General features: G+C 47.4%; 1 protein-coding gene across 2 annotated transcripts; it reads left to right on the forward strand.

Moving 5' to 3' along the window:
* The first annotated feature begins 7,770 nt into the window (after positions 1 to 7,770).
* Positions 7,771 to 18,575, forward strand: ormdl3 (ORMDL sphingolipid biosynthesis regulator 3). Of its 2 annotated transcripts, XM_062526881.1 has the most exons (5): positions 7,771 to 7,825; positions 8,918 to 8,984; positions 10,265 to 10,479; positions 11,799 to 11,950; positions 14,463 to 18,575. In XM_062526881.1, the coding sequence occupies exons 3-5, from the start codon at positions 10,306 to 10,308 to the stop codon at positions 14,596 to 14,598; spliced, it is 462 nt and encodes a 153-aa protein (XP_062382865.1). In that variant the 5' UTR covers positions 7,771 to 7,825; positions 8,918 to 8,984; positions 10,265 to 10,305; the 3' UTR covers positions 14,599 to 18,575. The 2 variants fall into 2 exon arrangements, with proteins under 2 accessions (XP_062382865.1, XP_062382864.1); XM_062526880.1 differs by lacking the exons at positions 7,771 to 7,825; positions 8,918 to 8,984 and adding an exon at positions 9,251 to 9,797.
* The last annotated feature ends 258 nt before the right edge of the window (positions 18,576 to 18,833 follow it).

Genomic DNA, 18,833 nt, shown 5'->3' on the forward strand with positions numbered 1-18,833 from the left:
CACACGCTCCTACCCGTCCTCTCTATCCCTCCCTCGTTCTGAGGTTCTTCCCCAAGGTAGATATCTTTTTCTCTCTCCCCCTCTCTCTCTCTCCCTCTCTCTTCCTCTCTCTCTCTCTCTCTCTCTTTCTCTCCACTCCCCCCCTTCGGATGTCTCATCCACAGGGCCGGTATTAAGAGGGGGGGGGGACAAGTGAGGTTTGGAGATGTCAGCTTGCAAGCCAATCACAGGCGATGGCCTTAGGTTACGAAAAAAAAATTATTATTCGTTCCCATCTGTCAATCACACAGCACCCCCTGGTCATGTGGAAAAGAAAGAAACAGAAAGAGAGAGAGAGAGAGCGGGAGGGAGGCAGGGAGGGAGGGAGGGAAGGAAGGAGGGAGGATGAGAGTGAGGTAAAGGGGAGGAGTAAAAGAAAGGTAGGCTTTTTGTGTAGTTGTTTTATCTCTTTTAATTGCAGCTGTCTTTGCCTGGCGTGGCAGTGGAGAAGTGCCTGGGCTTCTGGCCTTCAGTTGGAGCAGGTTGAGAGTGAGGAGCTACTGCTGAGCGGGACAGTGGAGAGTGCTGAGTCCATCTTTCTTTTCCTTGGAGGCGGTGGGGGGGGGGGGTGCCCTGACTAATTGATCCGGATATGTATGCATACAGTACACAGACATAGGCGCAGACAAAGACTCACGCAGTGTCTCTTGCTGTCTCTTTTCTTTCTCTCTCACTCTCTCCCCCTCACACACACACGCACACACACACACACACACACACAGGAAAAGTGGAGGGAATTCGGAGGGTGTCGTCCTCCTTGCGACGATGGAGTACAAAGGGGGGGAGCACAATAAAGCCATAAAACGCGGTGGCTGGGCCCGGCATGCACTGTATTGGTCTCCGGCGGCCCAGAGGCGGCATACTTGCACCCCGGCGCTATTGTCATTCGGATGGGGGCACGCCACGGCACCCCAGCCCAGCACTGGAGGGAGAGGGGACAAGACCAGCCACCGAGCACAGCATATCACTTTCTCGTGTTTGGAGAAAAGCTTATCCCACTCCCTTCATTCTTCGGAGAGACAGAGAGGAATGCTTCAGATCATTAGCAAATGTGCCCCACTAAAAATGTAATGAATATTGTCTCCGTTTCAGGGGCATGTTGTCCAAAAAACATAATGCAACCAGCAGTTATTGTACCCATTAGACATTACTCACAAATATATTGGACAAACTGCTGATGGGATTGACAGATGAGATTTAGAGCAGTGAAACTGATTCCAGGTGTCTCCCGCTAACCTGATGGCTGTGATTTACACTCTGTCTTAGGGCCCTATTAGCATCTTCTCTATATTCATGCCTGGAGTTTTTGGGAAAGAATATCGCTCTCAGCCAGAGCCTGAGCGAATAGTTTGGCTAAAACGCTCGATTGGGTTCATCAGACCCCGGGTTTCTCGCACTCACCACCCCGGAGGTTTATTAGCAACAAACATTCAGGTGACGATTTGCTTGATGAGCTGACGTCTCCAGTGTGTGCAAAGACACAGTGTGATAGGATTCCTCTCTCTCTCTCTCTCTGGATGAGGGCCAGGGGAAGAGAAAGCCTGTTGTGGGATGAGTTGTGAAAGCTGTTGCTAGACTGCCTGCTCTGCTCCCTACAGGTCAGCAGCAGTCCTGTGTGTGTGTGTGTGTGTGTGTGTGTGTGCGTGTGTGCGTGTGTGCGTGTGTGCGTGTGTGCGTGTGTGCATGCGTGCGTGCGTGCGTGCGTGCGTACGTGCGTGCGTACGTACGTGCGTGCGTGCATGTGTGCGTGCGTGCGTGCGTGCGTACGTATGTGCGTGTGTGCGTGTGTGCGTGCATGTGTGCGTGTGTGTCCGTGTATATGTTTGTGCGTATGTGGGTGCGTGCGTGTGTACGCACGCTACAGGACAAGAAGTTGATCTGGTGGCTGGAGGTTACCACAGCAGCAGCCTCCCACTGTGCAGGTCACTCTCCACTGAGAGACTGAGAAAGGGAGAGTTGGAGAGAGGGAGAGTGCGTTTGAGTGTAGACCACAGGCTCCCAACCCCAACAGGTCAGCCTCCAAGTGACCTCTCCTTTCTTCCCCAGGTCTCCGTGCTCCCCCATATCAAAAGGCCACGGCTTCACAGTCAGGCCGGCTGGATCCATGCCTCACACACCAGACCGTCAGCAGGGGAGGTGAAGAGGCGAGAGTGATCGAGAGAGAGGTAAGACTGCATCTGTTTAACAGCATAGTTAACTCCAGCATAGTCAACACGGGACACCTGCAGGCAGTTGAAACAGAGTTGTGATGGGAAAGGAGACATTCGTGCAAGCAGATGTGCGAGACAAACAGCTATATAGACAGTGAGTTAGACAGACTAATTGATAGAGCCAGGGAGACAGACAGACAGACAGATGTTTAGGGTAGGATCCCGATAAGATGTGGCCGCTGTGAGATGCTCTGTGGTCGTAACGAGGGGAAAGGAGGTTGGGGAAGTTAGGGGGGAAGTTGGGGTGGGGGGGGGGGGGTTTGGGGTAGGTAGCGGGGTGGGGGGGGTCTGTTTTCCATCAGCAACATTGTTGTCTTGCAGCGCTCACGTCGCGAATGTGCCGAGATCAGCGATTTGATCAGACTCGCCGCATTCTTGAGGAGTGACAGATCGCAGCGGCGCATGCCAGGGGCGGCTGTTGGGTGGGTGGGGAGTTTGGCGGGTGTGGTGGGGGGTGGGGGGGATTTTTTTGGGGGAGGGGGGGGTTTCAGTGGTGGCTGGGGGAGACACGACAGTGAGTGTAATTTATAAGCACAGTAGAGGAGTGGTCTGCGGTCGGAACCGAAAAACAACCTCTCCTCTCCCGGGTCAAGGCCTCGGCGAGACAGAAATCACCGAATTAAACAAACGAATGAAACAAAACATGCAATGGATGATTGGAAAAAGCAAGACCACAGAACATCTGCAACACTCCATGAGTCCTTCAGGCGCTCACACACCGCAGCAGAAACAGAAATGCACTCGAAACGACGCTGATTTAGGAGAATGAAGTTACCGTCCCACGGATGACTACCAGAGCGCTAAATTAACCAGGAGTGTTTTGGATGAACGCTTGTCAGCAAAGGGAAGGGGCAGTTCTTGGTCTCAGGATTTGACCCTGAGGTCATGAGAGGAACATCCCTCCTCATTAAGCCCTCCATTTGTGTGTGTGTGTGTGTGTGTGTGTGTGTTTGTTGACACCCCCCTGCTTCAAATGAAGTGTTGGTATAATAGATCATCTTTCGCCATGGTGGTTTGGTTGTCAGTGTGGGGCGGGTGTGATTCATGTTGTGATGTGAAATAGACCCGGGTGTGATAAAGCCATAGACATGCTGTCATTGTGGCCAGACAAGTGCTTTGTCAGGATGCACGAGTGGTTGCGAAACGGAAGGTTGTGTGTATTTGTGTGTGTGTGTTTGTGTGTGTGTGTATGTGTGTGTGTGTGTTTCTGTGTGTGTGGCATCACATTTATGCATAAGAGAAAAGAAAGATGCACTCTCAGGAGGCAAACGCATTCACCAACACACACACACACACACACACACACACACACACACACACACACACACAAATACACACACACACAGAGCCACACTCTGGACCCCTGCGGTGCTGGTTTCTACGGCTACCCAAGGAGGGCTGTAACCAGGTCCGGCTCTTTCTCAGGCCTTTCTCCCACAGGCCCGAGCAGCACAGCTACAAAGAGGGACATGTGTAGAGTCCCAGCCCCCCCTCCCACCCCATCACCCCCCCACCACCACCACCACCACCACCACCACCCTCTCAATCCGGACAGCATGGCCGGACACAAGCAGCCAATAAAACCCGGATTAGGGTTTGTCCTTATACACACACACACACACACACACACACACACAAACCCTACACAGTGAAAAAGAGTGTTTTAACACACCCACGCCCACCCTCTCCTCTTTTTTTTGTCCTCCTCTTTTCTTTCTTGCATTCTTCTCGCCATCTTTTTTCCCCTTCTTCTGCGCTTTGCCACTCCCCATGCCGGATCACACCTCTTCTGCTCTTCCTCTTCGCTGAAGAATTTCATTATTTGCCCGCGTTGTGGGACAAAAGAAGCTCTTATGAATGTTCCTGTCCCCTCAAGTGAAGAGGATCAGGCTCGTTTGAGGGTGCGGGATGTCTGTCTGGCCCACCATGCTTTATGTGGTCCTGTCCTATCCTCCTGTTTCCCCCTCTTCCCTCTGTCTCCATGCATATGGTGCCAGTCTGCAAATTCCCTTTCCTATCCTATTTGGGATGATGAAATGCAGGCCGTGACAATGACAGAGCAGTCTGTGTGTCTGACTCCGTGTTTGTGTGTGTGTGTACGTGTGTACGTGCGTGTGTGTGTGTGTGATAGCGGTCGGGGCGAGCAAGCCAGTGCATTAATATGTCCTGGAGCTGAAGGTTGTAGTTGTAGATCCTGAGAGTCTTTCCAGGACGTCCCGCGTGAAAGGAAATACTTTTTTTTCGGCTCTACCGCCGCCACTGTTAACACTCGTGATTAGCTCAAGCGCGCGTCTGCCGTTCCATGTGCACTCCGTCTGCAGGAAACGCGCGGCATTCTGCGCGGCATTCTGCGCGGCATTCTGCGCGCCCTGTCTGTCTGTCGTGAGCGGGCACGGAGGTGTCTGGGCGAGCGGGGAGGCACTGGACGCTCCGCCATCTGCACCGCCTGGCCCGCGGCCTGCCTCGCCTTGCCCCTGTGTTTCGGGAAACAGGGGCATTTGTATAATATCACTCCCTTTGTCCCTACTTTGTAAGCTGGGGACAAAGAACCAGACCCCCCCCCCCCACACACACACACACACACACACACACACACACACTCACACACACACACACACCCGACCCCACCCCACCCCCAAACAAACCTTTTTCATTAGAGCCCATGCAAACGCTCTTTCTCTTTCTTTTCAATATTTTTTTTTTTACTCTCGACAGCATCCTTAGCATCCTCCTCCCGCCCTTAGCTTGAGAGGTCTGTCTCGCTTACATTCACACACATATGCCGTCACACACACACACACACACACACACACACACACACACACACATGACACACAAACGCCCACATACATCCTCTTAGCACTTGCACAGGGCCAGGCTTAAACCTGCACAAAGAGCCTCGGTTAATTAAAGCGCACTTAAGCTGGACAATACGCTTCCATGCAGGTCCAGGCCTCCCTACTGTCAGAGCCCAGTATTCATGACACCCCTAAAGCAGGGGTCTGAGAGAGAGAGAGAGAGAGAGAGAGAGAGAGTAAAAGAGAGAGAAGAAGAAGAAGGGAGGTGTGTGTGTGGGGGGAATGTGGCAAAGACTTTGTTCGCAGAAGATGAAGAGTCAACAGCCCCCCCCCCCCTTGCCATCTCCCCACTAATAACCACCTTCAGAAAGTGGCCCCCTCCAACCAACACCCCCCCCCCCCTCCTCCACCAACCAACACCACCACCTCCACCCACCCCCTACCTCTCTCAGCCCCACCACTCAAGAAAAAAAAACAATGCCCTCCCACTCTCCTCCCCTCGCTCTCTCAATCACCCGGAGGACAATGGCCAAAGCCCCTCGCAGGCCCTCAAACCCTCTACCCCCGAACAGACACTTCTTTTATTGAAATTCTTTGGTGTCCTAATCCCCAGCTTCCTCCATAGGGCAATAATGGAGTCTCACTCCGGCAGCCTTTTCCAGTGAGGCTGTGATCAGGCTGGCCTGGGTCACAAGCTCTTCTCCTCCTCCCATTGTCCCCCCTGGCTCTTGTGCTAAAGGAGCTGCTCGTAGACTCCCTCAGGACGTACTGTAGGAGGGGGTGATCGAGGACCAAGTGCCGCAAGTTATTCCTATATAAAAAATGGATGTGCGTTTGGCTGAAAATTGTGTCATTCTATGCCGCTCAGGGACAAATTCTTGAAAATTGCTCTCCCCCGTCTTTAACCATGTGCTCCTGCTGCACAAAATCATGACTCAATATTTTCCTTAGTCGACGTTTCGAAAAAAAAGAAAAAGAAAAAAAAAAAGGATAAATAAACGAAATATTAGAGGTTGAAAGTATGTGCTGTGGGACAGACTGCCCATGCCCCTGCTTGTGGTTCGCGGGAATTAAATGCTTGAATGTCCAATGTAATATTAGCTCTCGTAAGTCACGTAATGTCTTTAAATGCATTCTGTAGTCGAGAGGGAAATTAAACATGTCAGAGGATGGGAGGCATGTAGGCTCACAGAGCAGTGAGAGCAGAGACTGGGAGCACTTACCACCCAAAGCACCACGCATATTCACCTGAGCAGAGATGCCTCGTGTCTAGAGAGCAAGGCCATGCACGCCACAAAAATTCGCCCAAGAATGAACGTAAAAAGACTCGTTGAACCTCGTGGTCTTTGTCGCATCCAAACATGTAATACTCGGGTCGTTTAGAATGCCGCGATGGTAGTGTAAAACTCGAACTGCGCTGGCTGAGATTGTGTAAACTTGACATCATGTGGTTAGGATTCCACAGAATGTTCTTGAAGAATTTTATAGACATTGTGCAATCGTTTTTAACCTCGTGAAACCTTAATGCCAGAGTGCACTGTTTACTTTCCACTGCACCAAACAAAGAAACAAAAATAAAAGTATTAAATAAACGAACAAACGTGTAAATGTATAATGGGTCTTCTTATTAGCTTTTTGTCCTCAAAGTGGTCTGCTGCTCAAAGTCTTTCTTTTCTCCAGTCTTCTTCCTATTGTGCTGGGATACACTTGTGAGTTCATGTGCTCCATGAACTGCAAAATTAAGCAGTATCTGATTTAAATTAACGGTTGACGCAGGAACATTGTGTCGTATTCGACAGAGATAAAGTCAAATAGGCTCTCACAGATAATGGGGCTTATAATGCCCCCATGTGCTGTGACAGTGGTGGCTCAGGGCACGGATGTGTCTAATATAAAATCAGGTAGGCTAGGCTGTACTCAAACCTTTTAATGAAACCCAATAAATTGTTATATTGAATAGTTAATCTCATGGAAAGTTGAGTTACATTATTACACAACACTATTTCACTAATTTAGCCGTTAATGTGTAGTGACTATATATAAACTCTTATATTGAGTCTTTGGATCATTATATCTATGAAATGCCTTTGCTGAACAGTGCTAATGGGTTGAGGCTGACATCTACTGGTTAGCGAAAGTAACTACACATACATCTGTGCATGAAACAGTCTGACAACTGATCACTGTACATAACAGCTAATGTTGTTTTTGTATGACAGCTCATGTTCTGTGTGTCTGCACACACTAACACATTTCTAATGATTGAAAATGCCATACTTGTCATCACAGTACTGTAATTACTGTACTGTGTCTGTCCAGTCACTCCCTTCCTTCCTATTTATGAAAATGAGATTTCCTGTGATAGCGGCCCGCCTGTTTACAATAGAGCTATCACAGACCCTTCAGTTGGGACACGTTTTATGGCCAGACACTCCCTCAACAGAAGTTACTTGCCAGCCGCTGGAGAGAATCTTCCTCAAGAGCCAGAGGGCTCCGGTCCAGTCCCCCACAGCCTGCAGGCCTGAACTGCTCGTTTGTCGGTTGTGCAAGTCCCAGAGGCATCGTAAAGACACATTCACCATCACCGGCAGTGTCACAGTTTCCCTCCGCCCCCCCGGGCATGTCATCAGCATGAGACATAACTCAAATCTGCAGGGTCATGAAATTAGCTGAATCATTTTCTGGCCTATAGAAGTACAGGTGCAGAACCTTATGGAGGATATGTTTGTCTCATCAGAGGGCAACATCATCAAGGCCCTTCAGTGACACACAGGGGAGGTTAGTTGTGTGCTATAGTATGGCCTACAATATTTTAGCAGATGGCAGTATTTTTGCTTGAACACAACTATATACTGTCTGTATGTGTATACACTTACCTATGCTTTCAGAACCTCTGTCACAAATCTTGTAAAAAAAAATTTATGTGTGTTAATGCATGATCCCCTTAATGTGCTGACAGAATCAAAGACATGATTGTGTAGCCTAGAGAGCAGCATTGAACAGACTCTTGAAGACCAAAGTGTACCAAACTGTTGAGCGTGTCGTCTACCTTGGCATTGAAACGAGAGCAGCCGACAGTCAGTGACCACGAGCCTTTGAAGTCCTGCTCGCTTGCTTCAGTTTAATCGGCCGCGAAAGCCAGTTGCATTACGGTACAGCTCAAGTTTCCATCCCCGGGAGGCTACAGTGGAAGAGGTGGAGACTCATGCCGCCACAGGAAAAGGCTGTAGAACATGAAATATGTCCACGGAAGAAAGCTGATGCCTTACATACACTTCAGCCCAGAGGCTCAGAATGCGATAGCTGATCTGTGCAATTCATGTCAGTGTGTTATTGTCAAACCAAAGCTCCCTGTCAGAAGCCCCCTGTCGTGATAGCACCAGTGTTGTGTTTTGCTCTAGAAAGAATCGTATAGATGTCAGTTTTACATACCGCCACCTCCACAAGACAATTGCAGTTGACAACTAATCAAAAGTAATGAAATTCAAATTGTAATATCTCATTATTGCTTTATACAGTGTTTGCACCATCAAGAAGTGAATAATCCGGTGCAATCAGTGTATCCGTCGGACAATATGAGACTGGATATACTGTAATATCACAAAAGCAGTCAGTCTGAATGAGACTACTGTTGCTGGCAGGAATTGCGTAACCGGAGGTCAGCGCATGTACTGTGGCCAACTCCATGCCACAGCTGGCTGAACCCGTTTAATGCCCCTCAACACTGAAACCCTCCACACAGAGAGCCACCATATATCCCTGTGGTGACATAAAACTGGGCTGACCCTGCAGCTTGAGGCTATGGGTTCCTCAAGGAGCTTTTATCTTCACATCTGGAACTTGACACTCTTGATCCTCTCTTTGATCCAGTCTGGGCATTCACTGAGTCTGACAGTCGCCTTCGCTGCTCGAGGACCCGAAGGATCTTCACTTTAAAGTAAGTGAGAGTGAAAGTTGTGTTTTGGAGACTTTAATCAGTAGTCAGACTGACTGAATGGTGAAAGTAGGATGAATGTTAGAGATCTTGCCTTATCGGCTGGGTTGACTAACTTTATAACTTCTGAACAGTTCTTGTCACTTCAACACCAGTTAGGTTAAGTGTTGTCTTTTCTATTCTTTACACGCATACGAGCCCTACTCAGAAAAAGAGAGGAAATGTTTCATCAGATTGAAGTTAACAGTTGAATCTATTGCACATGCCCACGCCTGTCTCTCTCTGAAAGCTAATCTTCCAATCAGACTTCATTCTCGTTGTGTGACGTTCAAGTGGGCGTACTGTTATTTCAGCAAATGATCAACGCATTCATCTCCGATTGGTACATTAGTTGCATGTGACGGAAGGTAACCAATCGGAATTTAAACAGATAGGTTAAAAAATATCGCCGTAATCGTGTAGCCCCCCCTAAAACGATGACGTTTAATTACGAACTCTTGCTGTGTTGTCACACCAGCTGTTTGCAGAAGGGGAAAAGTGTCAGTGAGCAAGACTGTTTTGCAAGAATTCGGGATTTAGTAATTGGATAATAATGGCGTTCTCTTCATGAAGATATGGGACGGGAGTTACGGAATGAATGACAGTTTGCAAAAGTGAATATTTTCTCACAGAAGTGCTTCCATAAGACTGCAAGACGATATCGAATGGTGGAGAGGGATAGATGAGCAAATAAAGGTCGCTTTAAATAAAACCCAGCCTATTTACAAACTTCTTGGCTGAATCTTCTGCAAGGATTTAGGCTATAGCCACACTCCGGTGAGTATGACTCTTGCTACGCTTGCAAGAAACCCCACTCACTTTCTCTCGGGAGTGGATTGTCTTGAGGAAGGCTGATCAAAGACTATGTAAAACAGATAACGGATCGTCTTATTATTGATGAGTAGTCGCATGGTTACGTAGGCTGCAGTCTACTGTACAATTTCACTAAATGTAGAGCATATTTTTAACTTTGATAATCTATCAATAAATATTCAGTTTTATCAGCCAACATGGTTAACCTGAATACCGTAGGCTACATGGTTCTCATTATTTGTTTCATTTGATAATATATAGGCTAGCCAATGAATAGGCCTCAAACGGTTGGTTGATAGGGTTAGGCATATAGCTAAATGTGAAATGTGAATATGCCAGCTTTGCTCTTTGCTCACCACAATCATGGACATGGTTAGTTGTCTATTCATGCATTGCTGCCTTTTAAAACACGATATTCTCATGGCTCACAGGAGGTGTGCGCCAACAAGTGGCGCGAGTTTGCGTGCGAGTCATGAACGTGGGCACGGCTCACAGCGAGGTCAACCCCAACACGCAGGTGATGAACAGCCGGGGGATATGGCTGTCCTACGTCCTGGGCATCGGGCTGCTGCACGTCATCCTTCTCAGCATCCCTTTCGTCAGTGTTCCCGTAGTCTGGACTCTCACCAACCTCATCCACAACATGGTGAGTGAGTTCCTCTTCACCTCACCTTAGACATACAACGGTGGTGTATTTCAATTTGTGACAATGGCTGAGCAGTCTCATCCGGTGATTCAACACTCTGGAAGCTGAGTTTCATAATGGCCTTGGCTGAACTAGAACAACAATAAACCCACATATTTTGGATACTTTGAGTTAAAGCTTGACGGCCAACTGGCACAAAGCACAGTTGACACAGAATAATCTTTTGGACTTTCACATGGTCATCTAGCATTCCTTCCCTTTTGCTGAGTATTTTGCCCATTAAGGTGCTGACCAGAGGGGTTGTAATTTCACCCAGTTGGGCTTACCGCGCCGTCCTGTATCGGCTTACCTCCATCCTGTGCCCTAAAAAAAGTGGCAGCCTTCCGCTCGTGCCTGTGCACATTTGCTGACGCCTCGTGGACTATGTAGGCCAGGAGTGCCCAAACGTGCCCTATCTGATCGTCACCACAGTCTGGTCAACACTGCGTGTGCCTAGATGTGCTTGTGTTAAAATAATCTCCACAATAGAAGAATAACTGAGTGAGGTCTCTTGATAGTGTCTTGTTTGTTTTGGCATGACACCTAGACATCATCTGGTGCCACTGCGACTATTTCTTGGCAGCTGGCATTCAAATCGTAGAGATGCTTTCCGTTAGATAGTGCCGTTGGTAGTTCCCCTTATAAGGACACAACCCAGTGTGTCTGAAGTCACAGTTCACCACCAAGGAAAATGCTGGAATTGGAGGTCATCATGAGCCATGCTGGATCTGATAGTGTTCTAGTGCTGTGCATGTGATGGTTAGGCTGGATGAACCCTGCCTGAACTTCCGGCGAATTTGGATTTCGCCCGGCAGCTCAGGTTGGAGACCTGCACATCTATCTCCTCTGTTCCCTGCCAGATTCTTTGGCTCCAATCAGAAACTAGCTTATCCAAAAGACACACCGGATCGTTGGTCTGATTGGTTAAAGTACTGTCCAAGCGTACGGAATCATTTGAACGATGCCCATTTATCACGCCTCTTGTGCAGTAGAATCAAAGCGCAGCCTCCCCATACTAATGTTCAATCTTTAAATATTGGCCCCAGCCGGGTGCTCAATTCATTCCTTTCCGAATTCCACCCCAACACTCTCTCCCACTCACTTCCTGTCTCTCTACTGTGACTCTCTCTACTGTAACTATCATTAAAGGCATAAAAGCCCAAAAATATACTTAAAAAAACCTTAAAAGATTGGTCTTAGTATGGTGATAGCCGGACTATGTGATGGTGCCACCGTCTCTCTGTCTCTCTCTCTCTCTCTCTCTCTCTCTCTCTGTCCAGTGCATGTACCTGCTGCTGCACACGGTGAAGGGCACGCCGTTCGAGACGCCGGACCAGGGCAAGGCGCGGCTGCTCACGCACTGGGAGCAGATGGACTACGGCGTCCAGTTCACCGCCTCGCGCAAGTTCCTCACCATCACGCCCATCATCCTGTGAGCACAAATCTGTCATTGAGATACACACACGCGCACGCACACACACACACACACACACACACACACACACACACACACACACACACACACACACACACACACACACACACACACACACAGCCATCCCTGATACAAATTTTCACATTTTCAGAGAAATTGCCATCATGTTAGATTTCAGTTATATCTGTGAAATTCACAGTCAGATGGCACACAATGTATGCTATAGTGTATGCAAATGTTTATTTTCAAATTATGCAACATAATCTTATTTAACATTTTGCCTTTACAGTGGTAAAGTTGCATTCTTTTACAACTTTTCTGAACCTCATCCTCTTTTCCAAACCCATACAGATGTGCATTAATGGCATATTTGCAGGTGTTATGTAGTGTCAGCATTTTAAAGAAGAATAGACCTTAAATATTGCACCAGTTGCATTGGTTCTATAGGAGAATGTTCCAAAACCCAGACATGGCTCTTTTCTTGCAAATGAGTGTGTAGGTACTCATTTATTACAGCCTGGTGCAGTATCCCCTTCCTCCACAGAAACACATCTCAGATATGAATAGTTAAAATAAGGCAGAACCTAACTTGGCCTACAGTGGCCGTCCCTTCACTTCAGATTGACACAACTAAAAGGAATAGACAGACAGTAGCTCTGGGTTTGCAGGCAGCCTATAAATATCCCTCTGTGAACTGCTTGCGTTGCTTTACACTAAGATTTCAAGTCACAGAGAAGGAAGATAAACAACAGAGACTCCTTCTCTTTAATTAGCAGGACTTTTGCTTTGTGTGTTTGTGCTTCCTCTCCTCTCTATGACACATTGTCCTCTACTAATTGCCTGCACTTGAGCAGTCTCTTTCCCTCTCCCTTTCTCATTCTATCTCTCTCTCTCTCTCTCTCTGTGTGTGTGTGTGTGTGTGTGTGTGTGGGTGTGTGAGAGAGAGAGAGAGAGAGAGAAGGAGAGATAGAGAGTGTGGGTGTGTGTGTGTGTGTGTATGTGTCTGGCAGTCGTTGATGCGGGACTTCCTGTGGTGTCTGCTAGCACAGGCAGCTTTATTTAGAAACACTTAGGTCACCTGCTCTGTCACTTATCCCCTACTACAATGAAGCAGAACCAAGCCAATGAAATCACCACACCCTCTAAGCTCCTCACCAGCCATTATATTAACAGAGAGCGCACTCTGTCAGCAATTCGACATTACAGCTCTGATATGATCATGTCTTATTTACAAAGACCTTCTGTTCACACTTAGCAAACCTTAAGATGTAGTGGGATGTGTGGATGACTTTGGTTCTTCCTTTGACAGTGTCAGTGGTGCTATTACAGTAGTGTCCGTTTTAAATATTCAAACATAAACATGGCATGTGGCAACAATACTTTCATGCCTTAATCCTGGATTGCTTTAGTGAGGAGGCTTTAGAGGCCTTTTACAGCACAATGAGATTTGGTTCTGGGTCAGTCCAAAGTTCTGTGCCGAGTCTAAGCCTGCTACCCAGTGGGATTTTAGTTCTGTGTTGGACAGAAGTTCTGTGTGAGAGGCTAGTTCTCCAGAGCAGAGTTGTGGTGTGGTGTGGTGTGGTGTGGTGTGGTGTGGTGTGGTGTGGTGTGGTGTGTGTGTGTGTGTGTGTGTGTGTGTGTGTGTGTGTGTGTGTGTGTGTGTGTGTGTGTGTGTGTGTGTGTGTGTGTGTGTGTGTGTGTGTGTGTGTGTGTGTGTGTGTGTGTGTGTGTGTGTGTGTGTGTGTGTGTGTGTGTGTGTGTGTGTCTGTGTATGTGTGTGTGTGTGTGTGTAGGGGCCTGTCGTGGCGCTGTGCCCTGCGGCAGCTGTGTTGTCACACAGCCTCCAGCCCCATCTGCTCTGGGCTGCTGATTAGAACTGAGCGCGTCTCCAGTTTCCTCCTGCTGACCTCTGCCAGCTGACGCGCCCTTCACTCGCTCTCTCTCTCCCTCTCACTCTCTCTTTCTTGCCGTCTCCTTTTCACTCTCTCTTTCTCTCACTCTTCACTGTCTGTCTTTCTCTTTCACTCTCAGTCTCACTGTGTCTTTTTTATTCTCTCTTTCACTCTCTCATTCTCTGTCTCTTTCACTCGTACTGTCTCATTTTCACTCTCTTTCACGGTCAAGTTCAAGTTTGTGTGTGTGTGTGTGTGGGTGGGTGGGTGTGTGTGTGTATGTGTGGGTGGGTGGATGGGACGGGTGTTTGAGTGTGAGCGTGCGTGTATGTGTCCGTGTGAGTGTGTGTTTGTGTGTGTGTGTTTTATTTTACAGATAGATGCCGTTATAAAGTAAGAATTACTTGTCCCTTGCCTTATGGCATTCAGTGACGTATTTGGCAGCAAGACCTGCTGTCTGTCCCCGCTCTCTCTCTCTCTCTCTCTCTCTCTCTATGGCTGTCTCACTGTCCTGCTCTCCGTTGTGTGCACCTTGATCTCCCACGGCCTCCGATCCATCTCACAGTCCTTCTCCTCTCTCTCTCTCTCTCTCTCTCTCTCTCTGTGTCCATCTGCAGGTATTTCCTCACCAGCTTCTACACCAAGTACGACCGGATCCACTTCATCATCAACACCGTCTCCCTCCTCACGGTCCTCATCCCCAAGCTCCCACAGCTGCACGGCGTGCGCATCTTTGGCATCAATAAGTACTGAGACACAAAGGGCACGAGTGTGTGTGTGTGTGTGTGTGTGTGTGTGTGTGTGTGTGTGTGTGTGTTTGTTTGTGTGTCTGTTTATAAGGACTAAACTCCCTCCTCTCTTCTGTACCAATGGTTGGTGAACTATCCCTCAGACACCAAGGCCAAAGGCGAGGAAGGATTGAGGCAACCCATGCCCCCCTCTTCACCCCTTTGCTTTCAGTGTCCATCTCGTCTGCCATGGTAGAGCCACTAAGGGACTGGAACATTTTGTGTGTGTGTCTGTGTCTGTGTCTCTGTGTGTGTGTGAGTGTGTGTCTCTGTGTGTCTCTGTGTGTCTGTGTGGCGTTTGGAGAAATGAAGAAGACCCAAGTTCAGAGGACAGTGGCTTGGCCCTGGCAAATCGAAGACCCCCTGGATATCTGTTGTGTCAATTATTTGTCTGCCCTGTATGTGTGTGTGTGTGTTTGTGTGTGAGTTTGTACCGTTTTCTAAGCAAGCAAGAAGAGGATCCCCAAAGACTGTGAAAGCCAGGGGCCTAATTGCCTCCCAGGACCCCTGTCAGAGGGAGCCAAACGTAACAGGCTGTGATGGAGAGACGTTAGAGAATGGCAGTGACTGTGGATAACCTCAACAGCTATCCTATTTTTACACAGCGCCTATCAGACTTTGCAGCATTCATTTGGGTACTGAGCACATTATAGTCTCTGGCCTGCTCCAAGCACTCTCTTTTTTTGCCCTCTCTCTGTGTCCTTTTCTTTCTCTCCCTTACCCTCCCCTTTCTTTCTCTCTTTCTTTCTTTCCTTCGCTCTCTCTCTACAGTCTCTCTTTGTCTCTGTTTTGTGTGGTTAAAAGGACAAGTAGAGCTGGAATGGTGCACTAGTTGAGTGGGCCAAGGTGGATGTGGGTGTGGGGGTGTAGGAGGGGTGGTTGGTTTGTGGACTGAGGAAGTCAGTCTGACCAAGGGAATTATTTTTAGCTTGTGCCCCTAATCGTCAGGAGACCTGGGGGAAAGTACAGACATACTTATGATTGTCTCGGTATCATTCTTCTTCTTCTCCTTACCCCCAAGTTAACCTGAGCCCCACTCTGTCATTCTTTGGAGATGCTTTCACGCCGCAACTGTTCCCACACTGGAAATGGTCCATTCCTCAAGCACACGTCATCTCTCCGGGAGTCGGTGGAGAGAGCATTAAAGGTGCAGGGGAAAGATTAGTGTTTTACATGATCTTTGCACACTTCAGATATTTCATTTAGCAGGGATAAGATACTTTAAGTGCACAGTGACTAATAGTTATTGATTGCCTTGTCGGGAGCCTTGATGAGACGAGACAGAACAAGGGCCGGAACGAGGGATTTAGAGCGAGACCAGATGACCGTTGGACTGTGCTCTGGACAGTCTCCGAAAAAGAAGGCGTACAGTACGCAAGCTTTTGGACCACATTTGACTGTAAAAGCCCATGCAAGGTCAAAACCATTCAGACTTTTCCCACATACTCCATTATCTCAACAGGTCTTAGCATTCTTTTGTGCTTGCTCTAACTTTGACCTATTTGGTACTGGCATCTAACACCACTCTGTGGTAAGAGCCTTAAAGCCATTAAATGTAGTCTTTAACAAGTAAAGCCTTAAATTGTATGCTTATTTTATGATCCTAAAAGTGCAGATGGATTTGTTCACCTTTTCCACCTAAAAAAGGGGGATTGTTTTATTATGGCAGTAGAATGTTAAAAAATTTTTTTTTACATTTCCAATGACTGCAGTTTCATTGCTAGTGACGTTATCTTTTTTGGGGTTGACATTACAATGTGCAGTTATATTGTTATGAGGGAGATTTGTGTAGCAATGGGATGCCTGATGTTGTATTTGGGTACAGATCAGCAGACAGCGGTCAGTAATGGTGCAACAGCACCATAATGTCAGCACAGAGTCGTCATTGTTCAAGCAGATGGGTCCTGCCTAAAGAAGGGCCTCTGTTTTTTAAAGTCACGACTCTGGGTCTAATCTGCCGGGAGCCTTTACTTTGGCGTTCGTTAGCTCCCTAACTGATCTGGAAACAGCCCAGAGGGACTCCGGGGTGTCTCAATGACATTAATTGTCAAAGCGGAGACTCGCAGCACAGTAAGGGGTTTTGATTTCCCTCGGGCTCTTTGCTGTCTTTGACACAGTAGGACAGGGCTAATTTTGGTGTGCTGAGGCGAGGGAGACTTTTCTCCTTTTCTTTTTTTTGTATCACGGAGCACTTGTGAACTGAATGGGTCGTTGGTGTGTTTTCAGCAGTAATGGCTTATTCGATTCCCCCCTCCCACGAAACAACGACATCCGTGATGCCTGAGATATACCGTAATGAGTGGTGTTTGTCAGCGTATGTCCTCCGAGGCTTCTGTTTTGAGAGTGTAATGTTTCCGCCATGATTTGGTTGGTGCATGTTTACGGTGCAGATAAGGAAGGGGCCTACATGCAAATCATATTGGAAATGACTGATGGGGACTAATTGTGGCAGCCTTTGGTCTCTGGACAGAGACTGTATGGTGGTACTCCATGTGACCCGAGCATATGCCATTTGAGCTCTACATACACAACAGTGTTTGTGTGTGTGTACTACTTTGTGTATTGCAATACAGTGCCCATTTGTAGCATCCCAGATGTAGAAAGTGACATGTGATTGTCATTTGACCGGTTCTTCATACAGGCAGATGGAGATGACCCTCCATTCTAACATTTGACATGGTTCTCCAAACGTTGTTCCTTTGTTTTACCTGATGTCGTTTACTTCCAATTCTTCACTGTCTTCTATTTTCTGACCCCGTGCCGTGTAATGAAGATTGAACCCTGAAGGTCACGTCCTTGAAAAGTAGCGGACACTCAAAACCAAACGTCGTCCGGCATCGCTCTGCTGCGCCCTCTGCAACGTGAGGCAGCGCCATGTGCCGGCTCGCTGACCCTAATGTGGCCACTTGTTAAACATTGAGGAGGTGGCAGTCGGACCGGGGCGAGAGGGACTGTCCGCCACGGTGTCTGATAGCCGAGCGTTGCAATCGGAGGAAGTGAGCTGTCATCGAGGGTGTTGATTATTGGGTAGAACTGCTCCTGCGCGTTCTTTCTTCTTCCCGTCTGCTTCTCTCTCTCTTTTTCTCTCACTCTCTCTGTTCACTCTCTCTTTTTCTTTCACTCTCTGTTTGCTGTCTCTCTTTTTGTCTCTCACTCTCTCTGTTCACTCTCTCTCTTTTCTCACTCTTTCTCTCTGTCTCCTCTTTTCCATTTTCAGACGGGCAAACAGTGGGTTTGACAAGTGGACTAATATGTTCTGAGACCTGCTATACTGAGGTGTAATGATTCCAGAATACCCTTTTTTTCCAGTTTACTTAGATTGTCAAATCTGTTTCTATTGGTTAAACATCAACATCTGTAACAGTGAGTCATGTACTGTACACATGCTGAAAGAAGGGCTACCTGACCTGTTTGTTCACATTCAAAACAGGCGCAGACATTGCTTATTAACAAACGTAACATGACATTAAACACTTTCAAACAATTCTAGTTTACTAGCCAGCAAAATTAGGAATAGAATGCATTTGATGCACAACTATTTCAAAACATTTGATTATTTACTTACTTGCATTTAAGCACACTTAGCAGAGAATGGGAAGACTCCTACTTACATGTGTTGTTGAGATGAATACAGTTAGCACTAGGGGCTTGACAAATTCAGTGCTTACTCTGCACTATTATTGCACTTACAGTAATTTTCATTGAGTGTTGTCTACAGAATCTCCCTAAACTGGGATGGTTTCTTAAATACATAGATTAAGTCCTTGTCCCAGACTACTTAAGTGAAGATCTCCATTGAAAAAGATCTTGTAGTCTCAACTAGGCTTAATCCATGTACGGGAAGCTCTCCCAAAATGTTACAGATCTGCCACAACAGGAAATGTTATTTTTACTACAGTACTTTGTTCTTTAGTACTATGAGAAATAAAGTGTATTCATGTAAACAAACTAGGCCTTTGTTGTTTGTTGTTGCAAGAGACAGACATGGCCGTAAATAGCTGAAGACTGTAAATAGCTCAGAGTTCAGATGTCTGTCTACTACAGTAACTGCACCGTGCCACTCAGTTCACTCCGCAAAATGTCACATTTTGGCAATGGGCTGCTCCGCAGTATCCATGGTGACCTTGTATCTTTGCCTAATCAATGTCCAAATATTTGTTTATCCCTCAATGCATGGCACAGAATTTCTGGGATGAAAGC

The sequence above is a fragment of the Sardina pilchardus genome, chromosome 22 (assembly GCF_963854185.1).
Source record: "Sardina pilchardus chromosome 22, fSarPil1.1, whole genome shotgun sequence".
Lineage (NCBI taxonomy): Eukaryota > Metazoa > Chordata > Actinopteri > Clupeiformes > Clupeidae > Sardina > Sardina pilchardus.

Coding starts and splice junctions, on each gene's coding strand:
- ormdl3 (XM_062526881.1), top strand. CDS start 10,306: ATGAACGTGGGCACGGCTCACAGCGAGGTCAACCCCAACACGCAGGTG. Junction 10,480..11,798: donor CCAACCTCATCCACAACATG/GTGAGTGAGTTC, acceptor CTCTCTGTCCAG/TGCATGTACCTGCTGCTGCA. Junction 11,951..14,462: donor ACCATCACGCCCATCATCCT/GTGAGCACAAAT, acceptor GTCCATCTGCAG/GTATTTCCTCACCAGCTTCT.